The sequence below is a fragment of the Chelon labrosus genome, assembly GCF_963514085.1.
Source record: "Chelon labrosus genome assembly, chromosome: 3".
Classification (NCBI taxonomy): Eukaryota; Metazoa; Chordata; class Actinopteri; order Mugiliformes; family Mugilidae; genus Chelon; species Chelon labrosus.
In genome coordinates, this window is record NC_140339.1 from 2,735,629 (window position 1) to 2,748,605 (window position 12,977).

Genomic DNA, 12,977 nt, shown 5'->3' on the forward strand with positions numbered 1-12,977 from the left:
AGGCTTCAGACTTCCCAATCAGGAGCTGTAAATCCGACCAGGATGACCTCCTGACCTCCTTCCTTTCAGTTCGGAGTCCGCGCAGGGAAGTCCGCCGTCGTCGTCGTTGTCAGCAGCAGCTGCGGAAACACTTCTTGAAGAACTTCTTGAACTCGGTGTTGAAGATGGTGTAGATGATGGGGTTGAGGGCGCTGTTGACGTAGCCCAGCCAGGTGACGGTGCTCATCAGGCTGTTGGGGACGTCGCACGTCACGCACAAGGCTCGCATCGTGTGGACCACGAAGAACGGCGTCCAGCAGAACAGGAAGCAACCTGTTAAAATAATATACATAACTGTACTTAATCATAAATCATCCATGTGACCTGTCAAACATTTAAAAATAGGGAATAAGTCTCAAGACTGATTTCTTGAATTGACTTGAGTCCGATTCACATGGTCCAATGTTGTCACTGGTTCTAATACACTGCCTGGCCAAAAAAAAGGTCCTACACTCTAATATTTGGTTGGACCTCCTTTATCTTTGATTACAGCACATTCTCTGTGTCATTGTTTCTATAATCTTCTCCAATGTCACCAGATTTATTTCCCTCCAGTGTTGCATTCATTTTTCACCAAGATCTTGTATTGATGATGGGAGAGTCTGACCACTGCACAAAGCCTTCTCCAGCACATCCCAAAGATTCTCAATGGGGTTAAGGTCTGGACCCTGTGGTGGCCAATCCATGTGTGAAAATGATGTCTCATGCTCCCTGAACCACTCTTTCACAATCTGAGCCCCATGAATCCTGGCATTGTCATCTTGGAATATGATCCGTTGATGGAATAACGTGGTCATTCAGTATATTCAGGTAGTCAGCTGACCTCATTCTTTGATCACATAATGTTGCTGAACCTAGACCTGAGCAACTGCAGCAACCCCAGATCGTAGCACTGCCCCCACAGGCTTGTACAGTAGACACTAGGCATGATGGGTGCATCACTTCATCTGCCTCTCTTCTTACCCTGATGGTTCTCCACTATCCTTCCAGTTTTTAATAATGCGTTGGACAGTTCTTAACCCAGTGTTTGTAGTTTCTTCAATCTCCTTAGATGTTTTCTCTGCTTGATGCATGCCAATGATTTGACCCTTCTCAAACAGACTAACATCTTTTCCACGACCACAGGATGTGTCTTTAGACATGGTTGTTGACGAAATGAGAAGCTACTCATTGCATCAGTTGGGGTTAAATAACTTGTTGCCAGCTGAAAGATAATCACCCATGCAGTAATTATCCAATAGGAGGCTCCTACCTATTTGCTTAGTTAATTCCAGGTGGCCACTTTTTTTTTTTTTGGCCGGTGTATTTTCCCTCCACTCTCGGGTCTTCCATCATACTTCTTAAATCCAATTAGCTTTCAACCCTGACTGTGCTCTCAGAGTTGAAGCCTTCATCTTTTCGTTTCGCGAGATTAGTTGTGCAAAACCAGTCTCATAAGATTTCTAATGAGAGGATGCAGGAAATGGAAGATATTTAAAAACTAAATAAATAAATCGATCCCTGGAGTTTATCCCAGCTGTCATTGGGTGAGAGTTGGGGTCCACCCTGGACAGGTCTCCAGTCTATCACAGGGCTAACACAGAGAGACACTCACACCTACGGCCAATTTAGAATCACCAATGAACCTAACCAGCATGTCTTTGGACGGTGGGAGGAAGCTGGAGAACCTGGAGAGAATCCACGCAGACACAGGGAGAACATGCAAACTCCACACAGAAAGGACACCACCACCACACCACTGTGCCGCCCTCTTTGAAACATTAGGAAGGGAAAAATTCTTGTTCTTTAAGTGGTGTCTTGTGGCCATAAAAAAATCAGAAGCAAAATCAACAAGAAAAAAACAAACCAAAAATAAAATAGTCACACTTGAAAGCCCCATTTTAATCAATATGCAATCAAATAAAGAAGCTCTAAGCTGAGTTTGTAATTACATTTCTGATTAGCACTCCATAAAATAAACTTAAAAGGAAGCTGTTGTCTCTTTCTAATTAGCACAGAAACATGTCTCCAGGCCTTTCTGAAGCATCTATTGATGTCTTGACCATTGATTGCTTTAGCTCTTCCTCTACTGCCAGCTGTTAACAGATGTGCTGGGTCTTTTCGTGCACATTAAATGTGGAGATTATTGTCTGTAAACTCAGTTTTTCAATTTGTGAGCTCAGAAACTCTCATGCAGGACAGATTTTTGTCCAAGGGTCGTGACACTTGCTCTTCTTTTTCTTTTTTTGTCGCCACGAGTCAGACCCCAACATTTTGAACCGGGAGGTGGATTGAGTCAGTGAGAGAGATCCTTCTGATTAGCTTAGAGAACCAGAGCAGAGAGAAGAGAAACTGACTGGACGAAAGTAAAAATGTTAAAGTTCAAAGGTCACACTGAAAACTCTTCTTGTTTTGCAGCTTCCCAGCCTCCCAGCTAATAGTAGCTCTTCCTAGCGTTCTAGCCTCCAAACTAATAGTAACGCTTCCTAGCTTCCTAGCCTACAAGCTAATACTAGTGCTTCCAAGCCTCCCAGTTAATAGTAGCACTTCCTAGCCCTCCAGCTAATAGTTGCTCTTCCTAGCCTCCAAGGTGTTTCAGGAGAGGCCAGATCCGTACGACAGTTTTTAGCTCTTCCTAGCTCCCTATCTAATAGCCACTCTTCTTAGCTTTCCAGCTAATAGCAGCTCTCTCTAGCTTCCAAGCTAGTGGTAGCTCTTACTAGCTACCCAGCTAATAGAAGCACTTCCTAGCTTCTGAGCTAACTGTAGCTCTTCCTAGCCCCCAGCTAATAGTAGCTCTTCCTAGCTTCCTAGTCTCCCAGCTAATATGAGCTCTTCCTAGCCTCCCAGCTAATAGTAGCTTGTCCTAGCTTCGTAGCCTCCCAACTAATATGAGATCTTCCTAGCCTCCAAGCTAATAGTAGCTCTTCCTAGCTTCCTAGCCTCCCAGCTAATATGAGCTAATGTTTCCCATTGTGAATGATGAATACAGACTACTGCCACCTGCTGGTATGGAGAGTTATTTCCTCTCAGGAGCAGAACATATGCACCAGCTACTCGTTGGCTGTAGTGTTTGTGGTGCATTCAAGTACATGTACAGTAGTAGCATGTTCGAGATGTCACAGTCAACCTCTGTTGCAGGTTGTTCATCGATGTCGATTTGTTGTGTCTGGACCTTTTAAACACACAAGATTACAGGTACAACGATTCTGCTAATAAAATAAACGTCAACTAAAAACACCAGCCCATCTAGCCGTCCTTAATTAGAACAGCCCTCTTCCATTTCGTCCAAAACTAACTGGTCTCCCATTAATCTTAAACTTTTCACTTTGTCCTGCCTCAGCAGCCGGTTCGAACAGGAAACACGTCAGATTAAAGAATGATGTGTTTCACAGCGAGTTGACAGTGTGACTCTGAATGATTCATGACCAGACAGAGTTCATTAGAGACAAAGCAGACGCGTACGACCCCGCTGTCTCATCACTTTAACTCAGGACGTCACCGCTCGGGGATGTTCAATAAATTGTGAATTTCTTGGCCTTTTTTTTGTGTTTTAACTATTAATTCTGACGTCACAAAGAGGATAAAGACATTAAAACACTTGTTATAAACCGAAGGACTCAGATCGCTTATCTGATGCCGGCTTCCTCGGCTGAATCCGGCCCTTCATCAAACAAACACCGGTGACATTTGTGTTCAAGCAGTCGAACTGGAAACAATGTCTCCCCTTTAATAAGCTTATGAAGCTATAAATAAGTGTGCCATGAATCAAAGTTAGGCCATTTGTCTTTTGAGTGTTGTCTGACGTTGTTGACAACACAGGTTGGAGTGATTTATTAGCTCTGTGTCCAGAGGTTGATGGATGGGGCTTATGTCTTTCTTTCCTGGAGGTCGGACCTGAATAACATGCTGCACCTCCGACTTATAAGATGCATTCAGGACAGCTCTGATAACACAGCCTTACATGTAAATACTCATGCATCAACACTCTGTCCTGTAAAATGTAGATCTGTCCAGACAATATCGCCATTTTACACAACTTCAACTACCCACTCTGCACTACTAGCACAACATACTGTCACTATTTGTTTAATTATTCACATTCTTACTACGTTCATACTTAATTCTGACTGGTTATATAACAGTACTATTGTGTATTTTTCACTGGTTTATATTTATATTTTGTTTTATACTGCAGACATTTAAAGACCTTTTTGCAGATTTTAATATATTTTTTGTATTCTGTTGTTTTCTGCTTTTTATTTTTTTTATTTCATTTAAATTGACAAATATGCATCCATACCTTACAGATCAATATCTACGTGCAATAACTCAACTCGTTGCACGGCACCAGCAACTGGATCAATATTTGCCCTATCCTGAGACAGATTTCTGTAATCTATTACTGACCTGGTTTTCCAGCGCTTCCAATGAATAATAACCTCTGTCGCATTTCACTCTTTCAACGCCGCTCTGTGGTTTTCTTTATTAGTGTCTGTGGAGAGGTACTTGACTGAGCTTCTATTCATGCTACAGAATGATGGCTTTGTTTATTGTGTTTGGCTGTAAAAGGAATCCAGACCAACTTTTGAACAAATACAAACAAAGAGCTAAGATGGGGCGTATGTATAGAAATAATACTCATTTATCATAATTAGCACTTACTCGTCCAACTTTGTAATTGAAAATAATATTGAAAACCTTTTACATTTATACTTTTACATTGGACTTTTTTTTTACCTGTTAGGTTTAAGGGTAATTTTGTTCTGGAGTCTCTCTGTTGCCTGAAACCATCCTTGAAAAAGAATTATTTGACGTGTATTTTAGTGTTTTAGTTTGATGCAAGTCCCGCCCACTACCACGGAGGTGGAGCTTATGACCTATACTGCAGCCAGACACCAGGGGGAGCTCTACTTGCTTTGGCTTCACGTTTGAGGAACTGTTCTGTCGTCCATCTTTACACAGTCTATGGTTGGGAACTGATTATGCTCCAATCAAATGCCAATCAAACTGAAAAATCAAAAAGCTACTTTTGAACGTCTTTAAAATAGTTAATTATAATTAACTAGACAAACTTAACCACTCACGATGTTTTGTGGCAGAAAGTTGATCTGGAGTCTCTCTGTTGGGAACGGATTCAGCTCCTGCAAAGATCTGCCAATTAAATCAGTTTGTGGGCGGGGCTTAATGTGGTGATGGACAGAAGAGCAGAAGTATTCATACATGTCATCTGAGCGCCGTGGAGTTGAATTAGTTTACAACAAAATGGGTCTGATTGGTTGGAGGACTATCAAAGTGTGTGCAGAGTTATTTTTCTTTTCTTGATAATAAAACATTTTTGTCTGACTCATAAATAAATAAAGTAAAAGTCAAACAAAAAGCAAACAAAAACCTAAACATGGGGCTCCCATGTTTGAGGATTTGTACGGCCATGTTCAGAGGCTTTAATTGGCTTGAATGGTTTTATGTCCTTACACCACTACGTACGACTTTACGTCACTGAACTGTAAACCTAGATGTTTGTAGAGATTCTAGTTCCATGAGTTGGACTCTGAATCAGACTGAGTTATCTGGTTTCTAACTGATCCAAACTCATCTCAGCCTGTTTCTCTGTGTACCGGAGTGACTGTGAGATCACGTGTTGCATAATAATTGGATTGAGGACTTTGAGCTATAACGGCTTGACTGTCAGTCACTTCTGTCCTGACACTCGTTCTGACCTCGCGGTGAGCTTCCTGAGCTGCAACACGAAAGTTAATTAAACAAAATGAAAAGTTAATTAACCAGTTTGATCAGTATCTACAGCGAAAACAAATAATAATAAAAAAAAAAAACATTTTAATTTTTATGGGAAAACTTGGTTTTCGGAGCCGATCCAGGAAAAAAGCAAATAAAGATTTGTACATCAGAAATGCTTTGATTTGATGGAACAGGATTAACTTAAGCGCAGTCACTTAAAAGCGTTGACTTAAAAGGCTAATGTCTATAACGTGGATTACAAAGGGGTGTTGCTCATTCAGAACTAAAACTACTCACAATGAGAAAGAGATTCAGGATTAAACAGTTACTTGTTATTGTAGTTGTGTTACTGTCATGAACCTCCTCAGAAACATTCTTCAGTGCAGGTCATTACTTCAAGTGTGCATTCTGCATTGCACGTCAGGAACATTGTCAGTTTGTTTCAATGCTCGATAAAAGCACACCTGGGGCATGATAAGGGTCCGTGATATATAATCTGTGGAGTTTTGTCTTGTACTGGTCAATTTCAATTAAAAGCGTGCAGTAAGCTCTGACGGCCTGAAATCAGCGCCGGCTCCATTCATGTTTTATCAGAGTTTTCCTGCCAATATGGCGGCGTCAACAACAAAAACTCACATGACGCCCTGGAGCTCTATAGCTGGGTCTTTGTTGTTGCTGGGGATCAGTGAAAGAAGAGAAAATATTGTAGTCTGTACACGAACGTCCTCTGACTCATCAGCAGCATCCGTGTAAATCTTCTCACTTTAGACTTTAAGAAGACACAGAAGGTCATATCTGTGTCCACCTGGTCTCTGGGCGATGAAGTATATTTGCCTGTTCGGCCGTCCAGACAGCCTCTAATTTTACAGCCTGTGTTCAAAACAACAAGCTGAAAGACACTAAAATGCTCAACAGAAATGAATCAGGTGATGATGCGTATTTCAGTAACAATGTGCAAATCTTCTCACAAGCAAGCTGTGATCTCTAGAGTAAAACACATTCATGAACTCTACTTCTTCTTTATGACTCAGTGCTAAATGGAAATAAATAACTTTCATTAGCGGCGGTTACTTTTCCCTCTGTGACAATTAACCTGTAACCTCTGCGCAGGTGGAGGTGGGCCGAGACGAAATCTGCCGTCAATTTACAACCCAGTCTGAACATCTGTGCCCCAGAATGTTTCACCCTTGTTCACACCTTGAGACTGGAGCCTCTGGACGTTAATGGTTTGTTAGAGTACCATTCGTAAGTAAGGAACGCAACTCCTCCAACTACAGCTGAGTATCTGGACATTATCAGACCATTAACAGTTCCTTTTTAAACCCCACCAAGAACTAAGAAAGCTACTTGGATGAAACATCATTAAAACCTCTAAAACTACTATTTTGGTAGTAATGGTGTTATCTGGATGCTTTTATTTTGAAGGCACTCCTGTCTAACAGATGGAAAAATTAAGGCTTTAACGGAGCGGAAGACGTTTGCCCTGTCTCTCCCTACTCTTGTTAAAAAATTAAGCACCCAGCTGGAACAGGAACAAGGTATTTTAATGTTTATCAGTGTACGATCATTTATATGCATTTAAGCCGAAGGTAGCAACCGATGAGAGCAAATATGTCAGAGCCCCTTATCCATCCTTTAGCTCTTAGGGTGTTTGCAGAAGAGAAGCGTTTCAAGGAAAGGAGACCACATTTATGTTTAAATGAGGCTGAACCCTTCAGGGAACATAGGTTTAATGAGCTACTTCCTCCATTTGTTGGCGTTTGGGATGGTGCTTCATTAGCAGCGATGGTCAGTATCTGTCTCTCTTGCATATTTGGTTTAAGTCAGTACAATAAATTTACTTTATTTAAAAGATTCATGCATGGTCTCCACATTTTGAGCCACGTCGTGACAACATTCACAGTCTCTGGCGTGTACGCTCCTGTAATGTGTAGCCATCTGTGGATGTATCATAAAGTGAATGAACATAAATGGTTTTTGCGATCGTATGAGCACATCCAGCGTCTCTGCTCTGATATTAGCAGGTGGAAATTTGAGGCTGAGCTGCAAATTAAATCCACTCTGCAGGTGATCACAGCTGGACTCAATTAAATCCACTATTGCACAGTGATAATTTGAAGTTAATGGATGAAAGCAGGGGAGTCAAACTCAGTTTAGTTCAGGGGCCCGAATTTTGAAAATTTTCAATTTGATAGGGTCAGATTAGCTTAATGACAACTCTGTTGACTGTTTACATTGTAAAACTGTCCTTTTACAAAACATTTTATGAACAACCTGATTTTCTTAAGAAAAAGGTGCCGTTTTGGAGCATTGCTATCATCTGCTGTTTAGGTCTAGGTCTCAGTGTCGTGCTGTGTCCACATCCCTTAACAGAAGAATTAGGAATAAGTGCCAATTTTGTTGAAGAATCGCACTTAATGTCTTCCATGTCATTTTTGCACTTTGCTAATTCATCCCGTGGCCCAGACTGGATCTTCCGGTGGGCCAGTTTTGGCTTGTGGGCCATATGTTTGACACCCCTGGACTAAACCATGGCCTCTGTTTGAGCAGAAACACTCACCGACTACGACAGGCAGCACCCTCATGGCTTTCCTCTCCCTGCTGTTGATCTTGGCTCTTTTCTTTAAGTGCCGCTGCTGACTGAACGTCACCGTGGGCACCGAGTTCTCTCTGTACTGCCGAGGATAAGGAATCTCCTGCTGTATGTAGTCTCCTGTGTCGTCCATCCGAGACTGGGCCAGGTCCCTCTCGATGATCCTGGGCAGAGGCATGGGCAGAGCCCCGGGGATGGTGCCCGTCAGCGGCGGGAGGGCGGTGGCGACGGCGGCGTGCTGCAGCTTCCTGCAGGCCTCGATGCTGCTGCGCAGTTTGGCCTTACGGGTCTCCTCCCAGTGACGCAGCCCCCGGAAAATCCCCAGGTAGAGCAGCACCATGATGGGGCAGGGGATGAAGAACGAGCAGACGGAGGAATAGACCACGTAGTTGTTGTCCTCCAGTTTGCACTCGCTGGGGTCGCGGTTCGGCACGTTGTTGATGCCAAAGATGACGGGCGAGGCCACCGCTAAGGCCAGCAGCCAGGTAGCAGACAACAGGATGAGCTGACGGTGGTCCACATGTTTACGGTTGTAGTTTAGAGGTATGGACACAGCAATGAACCTGGAAAACAAAAGAAAGAAGCTTTAACAGTTTAAAGTAAACTCAGACAGATAAATTATAGAACCTGTTCATTATTCGTTCAGTAACTCACTTGCTTCCAGTCATTCTATAGTTTTATTGACTACTTCACCCTTTTCTGAATTTAAATTAATTATAATTCCAAACATCAATACGCAGACTAACACACGAAATATAACACAAACATTAATATCATATGCAAGTGTGCATGTTTGTACTTTTTAAAAGTTTACTTCTTTTTATTTCCTGTGTGCTTCTTTCTTTAAACTGTTTGCTTCTGCGGTGTTGGAGCTGCAGATTTACCCACTGTGGGATTAATAAAGTATTATCCAATAGTGTATTGGATCTCATTGGATCTCAATGTAACATCATATGTAATTTCATTCAGTCTCATCATATCGTATTGTATCTCTTTTCATCACATCACATCTCATTTTATCATATCTCATCGTATCGTATCTAATCGTATCTCATCATATTGCATCGCATCGTATCATGTATCGTATCGTAATTGTATTGTATCTTATTTCATCTCATCTTATCTCAGCTCATGTTATTGTATGTTATTGTATCTTGTTGTATCATATTGTAACATAACGTATGTAATTTCATCACATCACATCTCATCTTATCATATCTAATGTATCATATTGTATCTCATCGTAACGTACCATATCTTGTCATATCGCAACGTATCGTATCTCATCGTATCACATCTCATTGTATTGCATTGCATCATATCATGTTTCGTATTTTGTACCATATTGTAATTGTATTGTATCTTATCTTATTTCATCTCATCTTATCTCATTTCAGCTCATGTCATTGTATGTTATCGTATGTTTTCGTATTGTATCATGTTGTAACATATCGTATGTAATTTCATACAGTCTCATCATATCATATCATATCATATCATATCATATCTCATCTCATCTCATTTCATTATATCACACCACATCACATCTCATCTTATCATATCTCATGTGTCATATCGTATCTCATCGTAACGTACCATATCTAGTCGTATCATAACGTATCTTATCTCATCGTATTGCATCGCATCATATCACGTATCATATCGTAATCGTATTGTATCTTATCTCATCTCATCTCAGCTCATGTCATTGTATGTTATCGTATCTTATCGCATTGTATCATATTGTATCGCATCGTATCGTATCTTGTATCGTATCGTATCTCATTGTATCTCATTGTATCTCATCATATTGCATTGCGTTGTATCATGTATCGTATCTTGTATCGTATCTTGTATCATATCGCATCGTATCGTATCGTATCGTATCGTATCGTATCGTCTCGTTCCTTAAGGTGTTGGGAAAAAACAACAACTTGAGTGATCAGTGTAGATGAACGTGTAGAGTGATTACATTAAGTCATCTAGCATGTTTCCCTGGATGGAGATCCCCTAAGGCAGCTAACGAAATGCAGTCTGATTAGTTTTTACCTTTAGCCAGACTGAAAACAAAGCGATAAGTTGATAAATAGCTAAAATCAAGGTTAAAACAAAGGGACCTGCACTTGTTTTGAGTTTTCTTTGTTTCATCCAAGTAAGTTTTTATTAGGAACATCTGTTGGTGGTGCACACCTGAAAATCAAATGACTAGCGTCTGTAGCGACCAGATATTCATCTTTAATTAGTTTAGGTTTATCAGATTTATCCATTAATGAGCCAGAAACTCTTCAGAGTCAAGGTGTGAATTTGAGTGAGACTCTTTGGGGAGGAGATGTTAAGACTGTGTTGTACTTTAAGTAGCTGATAAAAATGTGTCTCAGTCAACTTTCAAGACAATGTCCACTTTTTAGTCAGAGAAGATGGATGGTGTGAAAGAGGCACAAAGACCCCTCACTGAACAGGGGAGGTGGACGGAGACACGACCTGTAACACAGTCCCAATATCTCTCCCCAAAAGGTCCGTTAATGCCTCGTTAGAGTACCACCAGGTGGACAACATCCACAAATGTTCCCAAACCAGCCTTTTACAACTAAAGAAGCCACTTGGATGAAACGTCTTCAAGAAAACTCAACAGGTGCACCTCTGTTCCAGCTCAGTTTTAGACAAGCCACAATCTGGATGACTGAGAATCTCCACAGACAAAAGGAGCGTGTGCCTTTTGTCCTGACATTTGTGCAACTCTTCATTCACCAGGGGGCAAAAGCGCAAAGTTAGCGTGACCCAGACAATAGACAAATTACTGGGAAACACCGCCGGCTCAAATTAACCTTTACAATATTTAGTCCAGCCGCTCAACTCAGGCAAACCCTTGTAAAAATAAAACAGATGCAGATGTTTAGAGCATTATCTTGACGATATTGTTTATGTTTTTGGTTCATTTTTGGACTCATTTAGAGTTTTCTCCTCTCAAACCAGAGTGAAAGCTGAAAAGTTTTCATCTAAACTTTGACCAGACAGTCGCACACATACCTGTCCACGCTGATGGCACAGAGGTTGAATATGGATGCGGTGCACAGCATCACATCCATGGTCATCAGGCCATCGCACATGGGCATGTTCAAGGACCAGACACCACCCTGGAACTACACAAACACAGAGGGGAAACACACAAACAGGCCACTCGTTAGCTGCCCCACATCGTGTTCGGCTCTCCTTCCTGTACGACACAACTCTGTGCCACCTCTCTCCTCTGACTCCTCTTCGGGGGAACAACTGCTGCTTTTGAACTTTCAGACTTCTTTTCTAATCCGGCGACTGCAGGGCGCATGAACGGCCGGTGTGACACTCAAGATTAGCTGGCTTCAAGCGCTGGCACAGGTAACGAGATCACAAATGCAGCTAATTAAGGAGGATTTAAGAGGAGGCCTCAGCGGGGCGTCTCTGAGATATTTAGACAGGCAGGCAGGCAGGCAGGTGGCTTTCAAGACTTTAATGAGGGCTACATTACACCACTCGTTTTTGCGCCTGGAAATATTGTGAATTATGCATCATGCCTCTCCTCATAACCAGGACGTCCCGGTGTCTTTAATTAAACCTGATAAAAGAGGAGAGAAACGGCACAGCCTCCATTTTGCGTCATAATGAACCAGTTTCTGGTGGGTTTAATCGTGTGGCTGCCAATTATCAGTCCAAGTGTTGATCCTATTTATAATTTTAAGCAGGATGTCTAAATTATTGTGGGAGAATCATTAAATCCTTTAACACAAATTGAGACTTATCACGGCATTTTGTTCCTTGTAGCTGTCTGCAGGTGTTTGACCATGAAAGTCATGGGAACTTTACGAGATAAAGGGCCCCTGAGCTGAGACTCCTAAAGGTCCCCAGCTCCTACAAAGCACTAAAGGCCCCAGATGTGAAAGGTTTTCTTGTCAGTTTAGTTAACATTCGTCTCTTTTTAGTTTGTTTGAACACCTTGTTTCTTGTCTCTTCATGCAAACATGGACCCTGACTACAGTTTTGCGTCTCTGGTCTCCTCATACTCTAACTCCTGACCCCATAAGGCCCCATGAGGCCCTTCGGTAATCCATGCATGCTCGGCTCCTACCTCTGCGTAAACGAAGAGCGGCAGGACCAGCACCGCCAGGAGCAGGTCCGCAAACGCCAGACTCACTATGAAGTAGTTTGTCGTCGTTTTTAAAGCCTTCTCCAGGTAAACGCTGAGACACACGAGCACGTTTCCACCCGTGACGACCACGATCAGCAAAACCCCGAATATGAGCGCGGGGAAATTGTAGTGGGTGACCGCGGTCGCCGGCAGCGTGTCGTTGTTAAGATCGGTGGAGTTGTCGGACATGGTCGCCGGTGTTCCGCCGTGCGCCGCGGGCTGACGGGCTCCTAGTCCGACGGAGAGTGTCTCTCTCCGGAGTTGTTCTCATCTATGAGCCGTGTCTAGCGGGTGGGTTACAGGTGAAGTCGGTCCAGGTTCTCCGGTGAGGACGCCTTTCATCCCGGTGCGCTGCGCTCTCCATGCGCAAAGCCGGACTCCACTCCGCGCGTCCCTCTCACAGCGCCCCAGGCTTCACCCTTCCTTTAAATTCACCAGACTGTCGCCACTGCCAGACTCTAAATC

At 42.5% G+C, this 12,977-nt stretch overlaps 1 protein-coding gene across 1 annotated transcript; it reads right to left on the reverse strand.

The window, feature by feature from the left end:
- drd4b (dopamine receptor D4b) lies at window positions 1-12,701 on the reverse strand (the record flags this gene model as incomplete). Its single annotated transcript, XM_084574452.1, has 4 exons — window positions 1-312; window positions 8,318-8,913; window positions 11,378-11,490; window positions 12,453-12,701. 4 exons carry the CDS (start codon window positions 12,699-12,701, stop codon window positions 110-112), a joined length of 1,161 nt encoding a protein of 386 aa, XP_084430578.1. The 3' UTR covers window positions 1-109.
- Between the last annotated feature and the right edge of the window lie 276 nt (window positions 12,702-12,977).